Below are 17,692 nucleotides of genomic sequence, written 5' to 3'. Positions count from 1 at the left end.
TCTGTACGTTTCAGCTGGGCTCCGCAATGCGTTACACTGCCACACAAAACTAAAAGGCAGTATTCCCTATTATGGGGTCTGTTGAGGAAGTTAACCAGCTGTAAATGCGCAGGCTACAGCTATTTGGATAGGGTAGCCTCGTTTCTGCTGTGCCTAAAAGCAGGCCTCTCTCTGGACTTTGGCTTCTTAGCCACAAGACCCTCTGGCCTCTGCCCTGCTCATTCAGTGTTACAAAGCTCTTGTAGGGCTGCCAGTAATTTCCCAGAGGGAACACCACTCCACTTCACCATCAACTTCAGCCTGAAAGCAATCAGCTCTAACTCCACGGGTCAGCAAACTCAATTAAGTGCCAGGAGGCACCCCACTGCACAGGTCAGCTTCCTGCCCAAAGGCACTCAGCTTTACTTGGGAGACAGGGGAGTCCACTGCTCTGCCTCATGCGTTGACTCTTGGTTCTGTTACTGCCATTCCTCTGCCACTCCTCCATTGCTCCTTTGGTGTCAACGCTGCCTCCTGGCTCACGGAGGTGCAATGTGCTGAGATCCTGGGGTACGAAGGATATGCTCCACTTCTGCCTCTTCTTTCTTTCGGGTTGTGAGCTCCTCCCTTCCTGGTGTATGAGATGGTTCAGATACCCCACAGGAGGACACTCATGATTGATAATCACTCACAGCTGATTGACCCAATTCTTTCAGTAGCTTCTCCCACCTTGTTACCCATCCCATTGGGGACAGTCATCCTGAGGGTGTTGTAAGCACTAAGGATAGATGAGCCAAATTCAGCAATTCACTGCCCTGTAAGCTTGATGGCCGTGGCCCCTAAATTGTTGCTTGCTTATTATTTAGTCACACCTCTCTGGAAATTCAGAACTATTTTAAGATGGCTGGTAGTGTATGTTGGAGCCAATTCGGACCCCGGGGACCCCGGGTGTGCAGCGTGGCAATGCCTCCTGAGGTTTGAGGGCTGTGGGACCCCTCAGAAGCAGATGGCCTGACCTGTGTGCTGGGTGCCTCCACGGGGGCTCATAGCACCAACCTTTCAGCTGGTACTCGGGCTCTCTGTCCCCTAACGCTTTATGCCATGCCTGAGCTAAGGAACTACGGACTAGCCTTGAATAATGAAGCTTTCCCAAATGAGTAATCACTCACTCCTGCCATGGAGTTGATGCTGATTCATAGCGACCGCTGCCCCAGGAGCAGCTGGTAGTTTTGAACTGCCAACCATGAAGATTGAAGTCGAACACGTAACCACTAGGCCCCAGGGTTCCTAAATAAGTCATAGAATGAGAAATTATGACAACAAATCCCAGGAATTCTGCTGGCTCCATTCAATTCAAGGCAGAAAAATGAGCTCAGAAGGTTATGCGACCCCAAATGGGTCATTGCGATGCATTTTCTTGAAGGACGTGGGACAAACCGCGGGGACTAATGGTGAAGAAGTCTGAAGAAAATAAAAAACTGCACTGGAGAGAGAGAGGACCAGGATCGTGGAGTCGAGGAATTTTTTTCTATCTCAATCTTGCCGGTGCACCCTACAGCCTCAATCTCACCCCTTCAGACATCTTCCTGTTCCCCAAACTTGGAGAACACTTCCAAAGATACACCTTCCGAGCCCCTCGAGGAAGCCCACGCCATTGTTTCAGCAACCGTGGCATCAATTGAAGAGCATCTCGTTCCTGGAGCAGGGCCTAGAGCGATGGGGACACTATCTTCAGACCGGTGTAGACCGAGATGCAGAGTGTGTTGAGAAACAATAGCTTCACAGGTTGCTCTTGGTGATTTTGTAGAAACAGTTTTGTTTGTTTGGCTCGCTGTCTTTTCGGTGGAACAGCTTCATCTTTACTGAGGCTGGGCTTTGGGCAGGGGGCAGGAAGTGACCCACCCCATCTGCAGCCTTCTTGAATGAATTAAAAGTCCTCAGCGCAGGCTCCAAGCTTCTGAGTTGTGCATTGTGAACATTTGGAAACGAACGTGCCGTCCTCCCTGAATTGCCTCCTGTTTAGACAGGGTTTAGGAAAACCAGCAGCTGAACCAGGGAAAATACTACCATTTTTAGACTGGAGGAGCCATTCGGCCCAAATGCATTAAAGTCTGTGATGCAGGCCAGCTAATTCTGACCCACCCACAACAGAGTTTTCCAACCCGTTCCTGACTTGTCCGTGCCGCATCTCTGACTTCCTAGTCTCATCCTTCCCAAAGTCAACGGAGCTGGATTCATGACAGCATCTGTCATCCGCTGTCATGCCAAGCCCCCTCCTCCCCTGCTTCTCCGGGGTGGATAGAAGGTTTCTTCCAAAATGGAGAGGATGTGAGCACAGCACAGCCCTCTCGGGGCTGGCCCACTTCCTTGGGCCGATGGACATGCCCAGGGATGACAACCTGGGGCGCCTCACAGCCTTTGTGTTGGTGCAGAAGTTTTTCCTGGGAATGTAGGCGCCTGGAGGCCCCACCCTGGGTCCCTCCACCCTGTACTTCCTGGACTTTTCAATGGATGGGGTGGTGTGTGACCTGGCCTCTCTGGATGCTGGAGGGGGAGGGGGGGCGTGTCCTTGGGCTCTGCACTAACTCCCTTTACAAAGCTTGGTGGTGGAGGCTTCTTGCCATCTCAGCTCTGGGCAAGTGTTACCCCCACTCACAGAATGGGTAAGCCATGCTGGAGCCCGGTGCCTGGCCGCTGTCTCTTGGGCACAGTTTGGTTGGTTTGGAAAGGGGCAGGTTGTGCTGGGTGCTGAACTTGGGTTTTGGGAGACCTTGGCTCGCCAGACGCTGTTGCTGCGTCTCAAGGTGCCAGTGATCAGGAATGAGCTTGGCGCGTGTCTGTAGAGGGGCTCAGTTCAGTTTCCAGAGGGGTCAGGCTGCAGAAGAGGGGTGGACTTCAGCGCAGGCATAGTGACCTCATCTGCTGCGGCCAAAGGGCCTGGGTCTCCTGGGGTGACTGCTGTCATTTGTGGCTCCTCACAGGTCTCTAAGGACAGACCATGAAGGGTCAGGTTAGGGACCAGGCAGGGATTGGAGGACTGAATCCCAGCTTTCTACGCACCTCCTCCCGAAGTCCATGTCAGCATAGAATGGCTGAAAGTAGCATCAGGTAGTGCTCTGGTGGGAAAGCACCCATCTTGGAGTCTTTGTCCTTGTCTTGTACATTCCCTACCCACCCCCACCCCACCTCCCCACAGACCTCTGTGACTTGTGGGACCGTCAGGTCTGGAGCCCAGTTGTACCCAGAACACAACTCTTTTGCAAGTGGGGTTGGGATGCAGTTCAGGGAGCCAGCGGGTGAGAGGGAATCACGGGGCAGGAGTGGAAGGTCAGAGCAGGTCAAAGTTCAAAGGGCAGGGGCCCGGGAGCTCAGGGACTCATGGCAGGACATAGCCATAAAGCGCTCTCTCACAGAGGACAGGGTGCTGTGCTAGCTCAGAGGTCACGGGGAGGCTGCGTCTTTGGAGGCAGCCTCCGATCCGATCCCTGTAGCTGCACATGCTGAAGCCCCTGCCACCAAGAGACCTTGAGACCATTTGCTTCCAGAAGATGGAAGATCCCCAAGTCATTCTTCCTCGTGCGCTGCATTGAGGGGGCAGTACTGGGGCGCTCCGCCAGCTCCGGGGTGGGGTTGGGGGCCCATTTCCTTTGTCCTTTTTCAAGAGTTAACAAGAGTTAACAAGTGGGTGGTTGACAGAGTCCTTGGGGGGGGTGGATGTGCTCCCGCCCACTCCCCCCCCCCTTTTTGCTAGAACCTTCCAGCTTTATATTTAACATAACTGTTTGGGTTGGAACATTTTGATTCCATGTCGTTGAGGCGTGGCTGGCTTGTAACTGCACAAACCCTGCTCTCAGCGCCCCCACTCCCCCACCCCCGCCCCCTGCAAGGTTTTTTGCACACAAGAAGCTAGTGCCATTTGTCTCCGGCTGCTTGCTGGCAGGCCTGGGAGTTCCCCTTGTAGCAACAGGACCAGGCTCAGAGGGCTGTGCTAGCCCTCCCAGGGAAGAGGAGGACCGCAATTGACATTCCTTTGTAATTTAGCCTTCGGTTAATGGCCCCTGACTGGAAAACATTACCAGGCTGGGCTGGCGGTGAGGGTTGTTCCAGCAGAATCACTCCGCTTATTTCCCCAGAGCCCTTTCCCCCATCGCCGCAAGCAGACGCTCCAGGAAGTGGCACAGTGGGGCGATCGCGGCTTCCTCGCTCCCTTGTATTAATTATTGTGTTTTAGAAATAATCATCGTGCTTTCAGTGGTGGAAGATACCTGCCAAGAGCCCAGGGTTGGCGTGGGGGTCTCTGGGCTATTTGCTGGGTGGCCTCAGGAGGATGGTGCTGGGAAGCAGCCCAACATTCAGTGTCGAGCAGTGTGCATGTTGAAGGCAGTTGATTTGAGCCACTTGAGCTGAGCATCAAAGGTTCCCTGGTGGTGTAGTGGTTACGACTTGGGCTGCTAACCGTAAGGCCAGCAGTTCGAAACCACCAGCTGCCCCATGGAAGAATGATGGGGCTTTCTACTCCTCTAAAATGTCTGGGAAGCTCACAAAGGCAGTTCTGCCCTGCCCTATGGGTCCCTGTGAATATGAATTGGCTCACTGTGTTAGGTTTGAGTCGAGCATCCATCTGGCCCCCACAGCTGGTCCCTGCCCTAGGTGGTAGAGCCTTTGAACCTACTAGCTGCTCTGGGGGCAAAAGATGTAGCAATTTGTAGCAATTTGCTTCCTTAAAGATTCACAGCCTTCAAAACCCGATGGGGCTATGGAACCCCATGTCTGTTAAGACCCCTGGGATTTCCACTCGTACACTGTGGGCTTGGGCCTTTTTCCGGGAGATTCCACACTGGGGATGGCCGCATCCTTCCATCCCCGGGCGCCTTCTCCGCTCCGGGTCCTGTTAAGGATCCCCATCTTTTCTGAAGTCAGTGCAATGATGTTCACTAGCCTCCCACCGAATTCCCAGCATGAGCCTAGGCCGTGCGCTAGGGCACTGGGCAGCCTCTCCCAGGCCACCAGAGCCAGGAAGGCCCTCGGGGGCTCAGAGTGGTAGTCTCCCCTCAGCCACCCCCCCTCCACGCCTGTCCCCCTGACTTGGCTGCCCTGTGCTTCTCTCCCTTACGCCCCCTGCAGAGTACAAGAAGAAGTACGGCGAGGAACACGGCTCCTGCCAGGCCGGGATCTCGGGCTTCTTCACCGAGGTGGGTAGTGTTCCTGTTCCGCTTGGTGAGAGATGGTGATCCCCCTTGGGACTTGGGTTCCCCTGAGACTAGAGCAGTCAGTGGGTAGATTCATATCGTAACATCAAGGGGGATGTCAGAATGGATACTTAATTTGGAGGACACCCCCACCTTCATTTTTTAAAAAAGCATTTTATTGGGGGCTCTTACAGCTCTTATCACAATCCATACGTCAATCCATTGTGTCCAGCACATTTGTACATTTGTTGTCATCATCATTCTCAAAACATTTGCTTTCTACGGGAGCCCTTGGTATCAGCTTCTCATTTCCCCATCCTCCCTCCTCATGAAACCTTGATAATTTATATATATATATAAAATTTCTTTTTCATGTCTTACACTAACTGTCGTCTCCTTTCACCCATGTTTCTGTTGTTCGTCATGGTGGGGTGGGGGTGCATGTGTTATACATTGATAATTGCGATTGGTTCGCCCTTTCTGCCCCCACATTCCCCCTTCCCTCCTAGAATCACTACTCTCATGATTGGTCCCCAGGGGCTTATCTCTCCTGGAGCTCTTATCTGTGCCCGTGTGTGCGCATGCTCTGGTCTAGCAGGATTTGAAAGGTAGAACTGCCCAACCCCATTTTGCTTTGGGAAGCAGCTAATTCTGAAAATGGTGGGAGGAAGGGATTCAGAGGGGTGTGAGTGAAACCACATCGATGGTGCTGCATTGCGGGCTGCTGGTAAGATGTAGCAGGCATATGAGCTTCACCTCTCCTTAGAGGGGAGGGGTGTGCTTTTACATATAAGCCACCATTCTCTTCCCTACATCCTGACAGACCACACCGGGTGCTTCTGTGCCTAGCGCAGATGTAGTATGACCGTTGGCTGGTAGTGCCTGTAAGAGCTTCTTTTGTGATTCTCATCTGCTGTTACTCTTTATACTCAGTCTCCCTGGTGGCACAGGGGTTATGTGTTGGGCTTCGAAATGCAAGGTCAGCAGTTAGAGACCACTGGCTATCCCTGTGGAGAAAGATGGGGCTTCCTGCTCCCGTAAAGAGTCAGTTTCTGGAACTCGAATAGGCGAAGACACCTGGCTCGGCAGCCTCACGCTCAGGGCTACCCTGCCCGACAGGGTCTCCATGTGTTGGAATCGACATGATGGCAGTGAGTTTGCGCTTTGGTTTTCCACTTTGATGACCCCCGTCTGCCACTTGCAAAGTTCCCTGATAGGCCATGTCAGTGGCACCGCCATCCATCTAGTTGTTCCGATCCATCCCGCCACTGCCACTATTATTCCCCACTCCCACCCTCCTCCTAGAAAACCCACCTCCATGCCCTGGAGATACAGTGGCCCCACGTTGGTCTCCCTGTGCCCGTTTGGAACCCCCGACTGTGGGTTTTCTGCACAGCCGGCTGTAAATTCAACGGCATCATTCTTACTCCATGACTTCTTCCCATTGCTGGCGGACTCACACCTAAACTGCATGTCTTAGCCCAGGGACTGCCTGTGATGTCCTCTCCCGCCTTCACTCTCTTCATGAGAGCCGAGAGCTGCAGGAGGGGACAATGACCTTGAGAAAAGATAGCTGTGGTTTCCAGCATGTTCTGAGCAGTGTTTTTACTGAGTTGGGGTCAAAGCTGCCACCTTGGTCCCAGAGCCCGTTTAGCGTTGCAGGCCCCGGGAGGTGCAAACTGCACCCAGCGGCTCCTCAAGTTGGCTGATGGAGCCGCCCTGGCGGTGGCTAGCCCGCTGCTTCTCCCAAGGCCACAGCCATGAGCCCCGGGGTGCAGCACAGCTCAGCTCTGACCCGCACAGGGTTGCCGTGAGACGGCAGCTGGCTTCTTTAAAATGAAGAGAAAAGAGGGAGTTGGAATTGTGTCTCGTCCAGAAGAAAATTTAGAAATTTTATTACCCTTCACCCTGAACCAATAAATATGAAGTATGTCCTCCCCATTCCTAACTCTCTTTGTCTTTGGTGACTCTTATTATTTAGTCACGTGATTAAAATGTGTGTGCGTGTTTCTGTGTGTGCCTGTGTGTGTGCGTGTATGCCTGTGAGTATCTCTGTGTGTTGGCGTGTATGTCTCTGTGTGTGTATATCTATGTGTGACTATGAGTCTCTGTGTGTCTGTGTGTGTGCGCCACTGTGTGTCTATGTGTGTGTGTGACTATGTGTCTGTGTGTGTGATCTCTCTGTGTCTCTGTGTGTGTATGTCTCTGTGTCTCTGTATGTCTCTGTGAGTGTCTGTGTGACTGTGTGTTTGTGTGTGCGCGTGTCTGTGGCTTGGTGAGGGTTTGCACAGCAGGGCACGTGTCCGTTCAACAGTTTCCGCACAAGTCGTTCAGTGGCATCGGTTACATCCCGCCCAGCAAGTGACCGTTCTCATGATTTTGCTCTGGTTGTTCCGGTGAAAGTCCTTTTGAAGACCTTCCATTCCAGGCAGAGCTCCATGCCATGTTCCAAGAATGGCACCACCTATCTTAGTGTCCGGCAAAACAAAACAAATCTTGTCTTCTGACAGCCTCCTCACATCTAGCAGCCAGACCTTTCTTCCCCTGAACAGCGAGCCATTCCTCTCCACCGCCACTGCCACCCGTGAATGTGAGCTGCAGCCACCTCGCTCCAGCCCACGTCGGAAGGCTCTGCCTCCTGGCTGCGCGCTGGCTTCCTAGCCACCTATTTCCCACCCGCAGAACGACCTTTTCAATTTTTTAGAAGCATGAGAAATACCACGTGACTCCTTTGTTCAGCCCTTCCAGTGTCTTTCCATCATACTTAAATCGGATTCTTTCCCATGGTCTCCCAAACGCTACATAGTCTGGCACATTTCTACCTGTGAAAGAGAAGAAAGGACAGGGGTGTCACATCCGACCTCCGCTAACTTTACATGAAAACCCACGGCCATCAAGTTAGTGTGGATGTATAGTGACCCTATAGGAGAGGGGGGAACTTCCCCTGTGGGTTCCCTTTACCAAAGGAAGGGAGACTCAAACTCCCTAATAGCTGCTCCCAACGCAGACGTCTATGAGGCTGAGGTCAGACATGCTCCCCCCTCCCAATTCTGACACCAACTGCTACCCGCCCCCCCATCTGCTTTTCAGCTGGGTTTGATAAATTCATCCCAGTGACCACACACAACACTCCTGATTGTGGGTCTTGTTAAGGCAGTTAACAGAGTACAAATACTTAAGATACAATTAGACTGCCTCTTCTCAGCTGTGCCTAAAGGCAAGACTTTCCCTGGTCTTTGGTTTCTCAGCCACAGGGCCCAATGACCCCTCCCCTGGCTTGTGCAGGCTGACAAAACGCTTTTTAGAGCTGCCAGTCAATGCCTAAAGGGCACCCCATTTGCCATTAGTCTCAGCCAGCAGGTGCTCAGGTGTAGCTCCATGGGTCAGCAAACCCAACTTCCCCAATTAAGTGCCTGGAGGTACTCCACTCCACAAGCCACTCAGTTTTGCTTGCTCTGCGGGCTAGATGCCAGTCTGTCTGCCGCTCTGGATCTTGGATCTGCTCCTGCTGCTCCTTTGCTGTTCTTGCCGTGGCCAAGCTTTGGCCTGGGTGGAGGAGGGTCGATATGCAGGCATGCATGTGAAGTCCAAAGGGCGTGCTCCCCTCCTGGGCCTTCTCTCCCTGGTAGTGAGCTCCTCCTCCTGTGCGCTTCTGAGCCGGCTCCGTTGACACCCCAGCAGGATGGCCATCAGAATCAGTCCTGCTAGCAATCAGTCACTCACATCTGAATCCTATCAGTGTCTCCCCCTCTCCTCTTGGCAGAGACTGACTAGAAGAGCCACATTACATCATTCATCGCTCTACCTTTCCAGTCCTATTTATTATCGGGTGCCTTCCAGCTGCAGAGACTCTGCTTGGAACAGGCAAAACTCGTATGCAGTCTGGCACTGGAGGCTCGTAAGCGTGGCTCTGGGCACACAAGTGTGCATCTTTCTCGAGGAGACAAATGTATATCAAATCTGAATGTTGGTATGTGCTGACAATTGGACTGTAAAACAGTTTGCCAGGTGGCCTCTCCCCGTTGGTGGGTCCGACCCCACATCCTCTCACCCACATGTCACCTCTTGGCCATTTTATTTTGGAAATGAAGAAAGCATATTTTATTCTATTGTTCCTTGCTCTGCTTATCTGTGCAGCTTCATGGCCTTTTAAAATACTGGCCATTTGGATCCTCCCCGTGCCCCCCCCCCCCCGGAATCTTCCTGCTGCTCTGGGGAGAAAGACACGGCTTTCTACCCTCATAGAGAGTTACTGTCTTGGAAACTCACAGGGACGGGTCTACCCTGCCCTATGGGGTGGCTCTGAGTCAGAATCGACTTGATGAGAGTGTTTGGGGTTTTTTTTGTTCTTAGTACATGATATATATTTTTTGTTTCCTATGTTTTACTGATTTTTAGAAAGTTGGTACATATTTTTGACACTAATCTTTTGTCTATTATACAATTATACAACCCAACCCAAAAGTAAACCCACTGCCAGTGAATTGATTCGGACTCAGCTTGACCCTGCAGAACACAGTAAAACTGCTCCTGTGGGTTTCTGAGGCTGTAAGTCTTTACAAGAGCAGAGTCTCATAGTCCTCTCATGGAGCGGCTAGTAACTTTGAACTGCTGATTTTGTGGGCAGCCACCCAATTCACCACCAGGGTTCCTTGTTCCAGGCACACAGAGTTTTACAAAGTTTTTGGACAAATGGAATTACGAGGAAATGGCATTGTTCCATTGTTTAAAGTCTCCTAGTATATGTTGTAAAATTTTTCATCATTCTTTTATTTATCTTTTAAAGCCTATTTATTGTGTCTTCATCCAATTGACATTAGGTATTCAGATTTGGTCAAATCTATGTTTCCCCTCCCCCTGGACTATTATCTTGCCTTCTTTACCCCAAGGATATGAACATATCCACCTGTGTTCTAGTGCTTTCGTGTGTTTCTTTTAAAAGAAATATATTTAATACATTTGGAATAACATTTGCATAGATTACATGTAGTAGAAACCAGCTCCATCGTTTTCCTGAATGTCCAGCTGCTTGTTCTGAAACTGGTCTGTTAACCAGTGAGAGGAGGATTGAGAATACCATCCTACCCTCTGCCAAGCTCACTCCCTTCTGCCCTCTCAGTGACCATGTAGCTGTGCCACTCCGGTGGCTCTTGTTGTCCAGCGAGCTGCAGTCCAGTTTGACTCCATCCAATGGCACTGTGGAGCAGCCTGTGTGCGTGCGTGCAGAAGCAGGAATAACCGTGTTGGAAGAAAGGCTCTCTGGGCTGGGTGTGTCCGGTGGTTTGGAAGTGGGAGGGGCTGGAGGGAATCCAGGTTGGAGGCAGCCAGACTGGCGGAGGTGATGGCAGTAGGAATGAAATTGGCCAGGGGAGGCAGAGAATGTCAGGAAGCATCCGTGAACTGGGTAACCAGGGGACTGCTGGGTAGAGGAAGGAGGTGTTGGCCCAGGGTTCTGGGCAGTGGTGGTGCCCAGGGGCACTCACCTGAGAGGTCGACTGCTGAGTCTTGATTTTAGACCAGTGGTGTTCGAGGTTCATTGGACGCTCATGCTGCCGTTATTGGGAGATGCTTGGATGTGTGAGCTGGAACTCGGGTTGGGTAAGAAGCTCAGCTTTGGCCATTGCCAGTAACTCTGAGCGGGCTGAGTGTGTTTGAATGAGAAGACAGCATGGGGCTAGGGGGCGGGGTGGAGGGGATGCCCCAGGTTAGGTGGTAAGAAGAGAGAGGAGATTCACTTCCATGAGCAGTCAGCGGGAGGGCACGGGAAGAGGGTTTGGTTGGAGGCCCATGAGGGGAGGGAGTGTGGTGGGGACACCCAGGGTGCTGTGCAAGCTCAGGGTGACTGGACGGGGACGAGGACCCACTTCAACTCCAGGCTCTGGGACCCAGACCCCGAAGAATGGTGGTGCTCAGCGTGAGCCTGCCGGGCTCAGAACAAACGGAAATGGGCATGTTCTGTACAGGGAGTGGGAAGGCAGACCCTCTGACCCCTGGCTGCTCTGGGCTCCGGCCTCTGCTTTCGTTCCCAGGCTCTTGACCTCCTTACACAGGGGTTCCTTGAACTCATTACCTCCTTCCTATCTGGGACTCCAGCTGTTTGAGGCTGAGCAGGAAATGTGCATGAAGGGGTCGGTCAGACCCTGCTCCCCTCCCCTCTCCTCCCCTGCCCTCCTGCTGACCTCATCCCTTGGACCTTGCCTTGGTTGTGAGCTGGTCAGCTCTCCTCACAGGGCAGGCAGCTGCTTCCCGGGCTGGGCATGGTCCTGTGGCCTTCCTGACATGCCGTGTGGCCCTGGAATGTTCAGGCCCACAGGGCCGGCTTGACCTGAAGGTCAGTGACCCAGCGGCTATCAAAGCCCTTGAGTTATGGATACCGCATGAGCTTCAGCTCGTCATTGCGGATAAGGGAGACTTGCTTGGAAACTCTGTTTGTTTTTTTGTGTGGAATAGGATAACAGAGGTGGCAGATAGTTCACAGCAGCAAGAGAAGATTCTGTCCCCGGTCTCTTAGAGCATCCGCCTCGGGGTCCTGTCTGTATGTCTGCCGGGTAAACTGGACTCACCATGACAGGTTGAGAAGACATTTGGGTCGAAGTGTGACCTGCACAGTCGACTCTGGCAGATCCCAAGGATCTTTCTGGCCCCGGAATTCTTGCCGACTTGGTGTGCACAGAGAAAGGCCCGCGGGTTCTTGCAGGGCACACCCAGATAGCCTGGAACCTCGGGGGATTCTGGGCATAGTCCCTTGAGAAGTCCGCAAACGTGGTTTGGGCTGCAGGGACCTTTGACTTGTAGAGATGCACGTGCTGATGCTTGTGATGGTCGTGTTGGTTGTTCTTGGGAGGTGGGGAGCAAGGCTCCGGTAACGCTGTCTGGCACTGTGAGCGGTCCCCAAGGGCACACGCCTTTCGCATACTGGCAGAAGAAGCCACGCAGGGGCATTTTCAGGAGATCTCTTTTTCCTGGCCTGTGTCCACAGACTGGAGGGTCACAGCTTGGACTCTGTTTAAGGGGGAGGCAGCTTACTGTTAAGAGGGGAGGAGAGGAGATGGAGGAGGAAGAGGAGGAGGAGACGTAGAAGAAGAAAAAGGACAACTATTGGTTTTAAAGATTTTTGAGAAGAGGGATTACTTTGTTTGAGAGAGGAGATGGCAAGGGTCTGCTAGAGGCCCCCGCTTTAATTTTCACCCTGGATTAAGCCAGACCAGGAGGCAGGCAGGGGTGGGTAAGGTGTAGTGTCCTCATCTTCCATGCAGGAGACCTGGGGTTTGACTCCTGACCACTGCACCTCCTACACACCCACCATCCGACTCCGTCACTGAAAGCTTGTGTGCGGCGATGGCCCTTAACTGGTGTCGGCGGTGGTTCCAGACGAGGAAGAAAGGCCAGGTTATCTACTACTGATGATCGGCCAGAAAACCCTGTGGGAGACAGTGGTCCAGCCAGCATCCTGGGCATGGCACAAGACCGGACGGTTTTTCATTTCGTGGAGGTCATCGGGAACCAGGGCTAATTCGAGGGCAGAATACCAGCCACAGGGCCACTTATGGGGAAGCATGTAGAGAGAGCCTTCACAGGCCTGTGGAGATGTTTAGGCATCGGCCCGACAAACCCACAGAAGGAGAGAGCGCTGCACTGTGTACAGGACTGGTCCCGAGCATATCGCTCACCGTGCTGTCTGGTGCCCTCTGTGTTTGGACAGGGATTCCAAATTCCTTTCCAAGCTCAGGGCCAGGGGAACAGCCTCTGTCCTCTGATGAACTAACTGGTCACATGCCTGCCCGGCCACCGTATCTAGAGCAGGAGTCCTCAAACTTTTTAAACAGGGGGCCAGTTCACTGTCCCTCAGACCCGTTGGAGGGCCAGACTATAGTTTAAAAACTATGAACAAATTCCTATGCACACTGCACATATCTTATTTTGAAGTAAAAAACAAAACTGGGCAAAAACACCCGGTGGGCCAGATAAATGTCCTCAGTGGGCCGCATGTGGCCCGCGGCCATAGTTTGAGGACCCCTTATCAAGAGCTGGTGCGGGTGAGTGGAGGAGGGATGAGTGAATGGATGAAGGCGCCGCCGTGTTCTTCTTGGGATGAGTCCGGAGTGCAGGCAGTGATCGGTTTTTATAAAACAGCAGGCTGATCAACAGCTTCTTTCCAGGGGACGGGATCCCAGCAGCTCACGGCACAGTGCTCAGCCGTGCACATGCCTGGACCACGCCTTCCTGAGTGAACAAAAGCAAACCTTTCTGGCAGAAATCCCACCACCGTTTCTTCCCTGACACCCTTCTGCGTGTGCCCCTGCCCCTGGTTAAGGCTGTTCGCCAGGTTGACCACCAGGTAGGGGTTAGTTCAGAGGACGGTATCGCCATGCTAGCAGCCACCTTCTCGCTGGCTTGTGCTCTCTCTCTCTTCCTTCGCTCCCCTTTCCTCTTTACTTGTTTGTCAGGTTTTTTTTCTTGGCTTTTGCAGGCTCTTGTGCTCTGGGCATTGAATGATAACTTTATGACTTGTCATCAGGAACTCGGAGTTTTTGAGACAGGCCTTACCCTTCAGGGACTTGTCAGAAACCACTGCTTCTGACCATGTGAAGCTAGCTCTGCCTGGAAAGGTCTGATGGTCAAGGTTAGCAGTGTTCAGGGTCAGGGAGAGACCAGGCCGAAGGCAGCCCTGCTGTGTTCAGCAGTGAGAGGTGTGGCCCGTATAGCGCCCACCTCCATGAGCCTGTGTGACCTTCACCCTGGGGGCGGGTTTATGCACGCCAAGGGGTCTCCCACCGAAGCCATGTCCGCTTTAACCCTTTTCGATACTGTCTTTTCTGCTCTATCACGTCCATGCTGCTCCCCCTGACGCTGCTCTATCGAGGGACTTCATTTACTCCGTGTCTGGTGTTAACTCTCATATACTGTATCACCTTGGCTGGGGTTTTGAAAATACTTTTTACTACCTTGCTGCAGTGTGTGGGGTACCAGCCCCCACAATCGAATGGGTCCAAGGGGCGGTTGTGTAATTCAGGGGTAAAATTAAAGAGACATCAGAAAAGATAAGGCATGCAAGTGCTCACCTTTGGGACTGCCATGACTTCAGGTCCACGCAGAGAGAGAGAGAGAGAGAGAGAGAGAGAGAGAGAGAGAGAGAGAGAGAGAGAGAGAGAGAGAGAGAGAGAGAGAATATATTTCCAACCAAGGCTTATACACACTCTGGGGGTGTTCAAGCCCCCCTAATTACAGGTAACCACATACGTAACAAAGCGGGCTGCCCCCTAACCCTAAAGGTCCCCGAGTCCATAGGAGGGGTAGCCTAACACCAGTGTCGGGAACAGGTCAGGGGGAGCGGCTATGCACACGTCTGCCTTGATAGTTAAAGCTGCCGACTCGATGGCAGTCTGCCCCGTGCTTGTAAGAGGTAAGCATCAGGTAGCACTCATACAGGAGGATAAGTGGGGAACAATATTAATTATGAGAATGTGATTGAGACTCATCTCCAACTCACCTTGTGCTACCAGGACTTCTTTCATGAGTCCCATGCCCAGGAATCCCGTGTTCGGGATCAGGTTGGTTGTTTTCCGTTCCCTCCTTTGAGGCTGCTACAGCCTCATCTGTGGACAGAAAGGCAGGGACCTGGTGTTGGAAGCCTCCTGCCATCTTGTTCAGTATTGCCATGCCTTAACTCCCGGGCTCCCCCACTTGTACAATCAATCCCATAGTGCCCTGGGGCATGGACAAGTGTTTTTGTTTTGTTGTCACGGAACTGAAAAACAAACAAACAAAACAAGGGGGCTTGGTGGGATATTTCCAACCCAATACCGAGTTCTGTGCTGTGTCCATGGTTCTCACTGCACCCCTGCACCCCTCTAACCCTCCAACTTTCTTCCTGTAACATGGGTTTCTCTCTGGTAGGAGCTGGTGGTGATGGGTGCCCCAGGGTCCTTTTATTGGGCTGGGACGGTCAAAGTGCTGAACCTGACGGACAACACCTATTTCAAACTGAACGATGAAGTGATCATGAACAGGCGCTACACTTACCTGGGTGAGTACCTCGGGAGACAACAGGTCAGAAAGGGGGCACGGGCAGGGTGATCACTGTCAAGCTCCGAGTCATTGCTGTTTAGGTGGGAAGAAGGCTTTTTATCGGCTTGTTGTTCTAACTTGCTGCATTTTAATCACGGCACCTTCATTCTAGCTCCCTCCCTCTCCCCAAAAGGTAGGGAGAAAAAAATGCAGGGAGACAATCAGAACGGTGTGATTTAGCAGAAGAGCCAACAAGTGATCCACCCAGAGGAGCAGACCTTTTGTGTCCTAGACTGTAACTCATTTGCAGGGGTGGAAAGCCCCATCATTCTTCCTTGGAAAGGCTGGTGGTTTTGAACTATTGACCTCATGGTTAGCAGCCCCGCTTGTAACCATGACACCAGGGTCGTTGTCTTTTTTGTTTCCTTATTTTCAGTGAATGCTCAGGTGCCAGGAGATAGATGGGGAGTTCAACTCCTGTAATGTGTTGCCGTCTCGAAAACCCAAAGGGCCAGTCCTGCCTTGTCCTAGAGGGCCGTGACCAGTCCTATTGGGCATGGACTCGTTTAGTGTGTTTGCTTGGGTTCAGATGAAGAATGAGCACACGGGAGCACAGTGAGTCCCGGTTTGCCGTGGGCGTCCCTGTGCTGTGAGCGAAGGAGGGTCTGTTTCCTGTGGCTGCAAGTCGTAATAATAGGAACCAGAGATGATCATGACAGGGGGCCACCAAAGCTGAAGTTTAATTAAAGACCGAGGAAATTTTCTCTTGTTTTCTCAGCCTTTTAAATCTTCTAGAATGGAGATAGACACCGTTTCACATAGCAGCCCCCAGGCGATACACCAGAACCAGGCCGTTTCTGTTTAAGACTAGAGATCGGTCATTTTTCCTTGTGCAGATCACAATTAAAAGACTCTCTTTCTTTAATTCAGGCCCTACCTGCTGTAATTCAGGCCGGAAAATGAAGCTAAATTTGCAAGGTGTAATGATGAGGAAGGAGGAAGGAGTGGATCGGTGGTAGAATTCTTGCCTCCCAGGCAGGAGACCCGGGTTCAGTACCTGGTCAGTGCACTTCACGCCCAGCCACCCCCTGTCTGTCCGTGGAGGCTTGTGTGTGGCTAAACAGGAGTCGGTGGGACTCTCAGACCTAGGGAATGGACTAAGAAAGACTTGGCCACCTGCTTTCCAAAATCAGCAAGAGAAATCCTGTAGATGGGAATGGTCTTATCTGCTGGCCAATCATGGGGATGGAGTGGGACCAGACAATGCTTCATTCTGTTGTGCATAGGGTGTGACTTCACAACAGCTTCCAACAACACCAGTAACAAGAAAGAGAAAACAATAGGCCTTCACACTTCATTTGCATGATTTAAGAGACAATACATAATTATACTCTATCACTGGAATAGAGCTTCCTTGAAAAATGCTAGAGACACATAGGCCTCCCTATCGGGGGGATGTGCAGAGTCCCCGAGAATTGCTAAGTCATGTTCCCTCTTCTGTCTGGGTGTTGCTGTCATTGTTCGTTTGGCTCAGTCGCACAGGCCCAGAGATATTTTTGCTTGGAGACTTTGGGGTATGTACTACATTGCTTTCCCAGCTCCTCATTATCCGTATTTACTTAACATATGCCAGGCTCCTTATATTGATTTCTTTTAGTTCTTGAAACAACTTCATGACGTCATAGCTGTTGTCATCATCATCCCTACTTTATAGGCAAAGAAACTGAGGTACAGAGAAGTGATCTCGCTTGTCCAGGGCACAATGGCTTGCAAAGGTAGGGTTCAAGGTGGTGGTTCCTAAGCCCAGAGTCTAAGTGCCATGCTGCCACCCTGGCGTGTTGCTGAGCTCGATCGACTAGAAATGACTTCAAGATGGAGAGCATGTCTCACATTCCAAGACTTGGGTTAGTGCCTGGCATACGGGGACTGAACACATCAGTGTGAGTGTGTTAAATCAGAGCAAGAAGGGAAGGCAGAAGAGCGCACAGTGTGGATGGTGGCAGGCTCGGGGGTTCCTCCCTGTGTACAGAATGGAGCCCCTTACCTACCATATGGGTTAACAGGACCCTTTGAGGCTCTGCTACCACCCCTAATACTCTTAGGTGAGTGGGCCCCGGTCTGAAAGAAACCAGTGACCCGGGGAATAAGATGGATTGTAAACGTGCTGTCACCTCAACCCAAGATGGCTTATCGTCCCAGCCATCAGGGGTTGGCCAGGTCTGGGGAGCATACGACAGGCTGGACAGGCCTTGAGGGGTCTCTCGGTGCAGACGGCAAACATGTTTGCTGCTAACAGGAGGTTTTCATCAACATGTTGACATCACCCATTGGCTCTTTGAAAGAGAGGCCTGGCGAGCTACTTAAAAAGCAAACCGCCAGCTACTGAAAGATCTGCTCTGACCCACATGGGACCACGGCAGAGGAGAGCGCAGCGTGGACAGTGGCAGGCTCTGTGGTCGGTCCTGTGGTGGAACGGACTCCATGACGGCAGCACACGCACAAATGTGCCCGGTACA

General features: G+C 52.1%; 1 protein-coding gene across 1 annotated transcript in view; it reads left to right on the top strand.

Annotated features, from left to right (window-relative positions):
- The window catches only part of ITGA9 (integrin subunit alpha 9), a 367,262-nt gene that overhangs the window by 45,000 nt on the left and 304,570 nt on the right, over window positions 1-17,692 (top strand). Inside the window, exons 5-6 of the mRNA XM_075547054.1 lie at window positions 5,104-5,171; window positions 15,066-15,195. Of these exons, the coding sequence (XP_075403169.1) occupies window positions 5,104-5,171; window positions 15,066-15,195 (198 nt within the window). The remainder of the gene's footprint in view (window positions 1-5,103; window positions 5,172-15,065; window positions 15,196-17,692) is intronic.

Source organism: Tenrec ecaudatus, chromosome 4, assembly GCF_050624435.1.
Source record: "Tenrec ecaudatus isolate mTenEca1 chromosome 4, mTenEca1.hap1, whole genome shotgun sequence".
NCBI lineage: Eukaryota > Metazoa > Chordata > Mammalia > Afrosoricida > Tenrecidae > Tenrec > Tenrec ecaudatus.
This window is presented reverse-complemented; position numbering and strand designations above follow the sequence as displayed.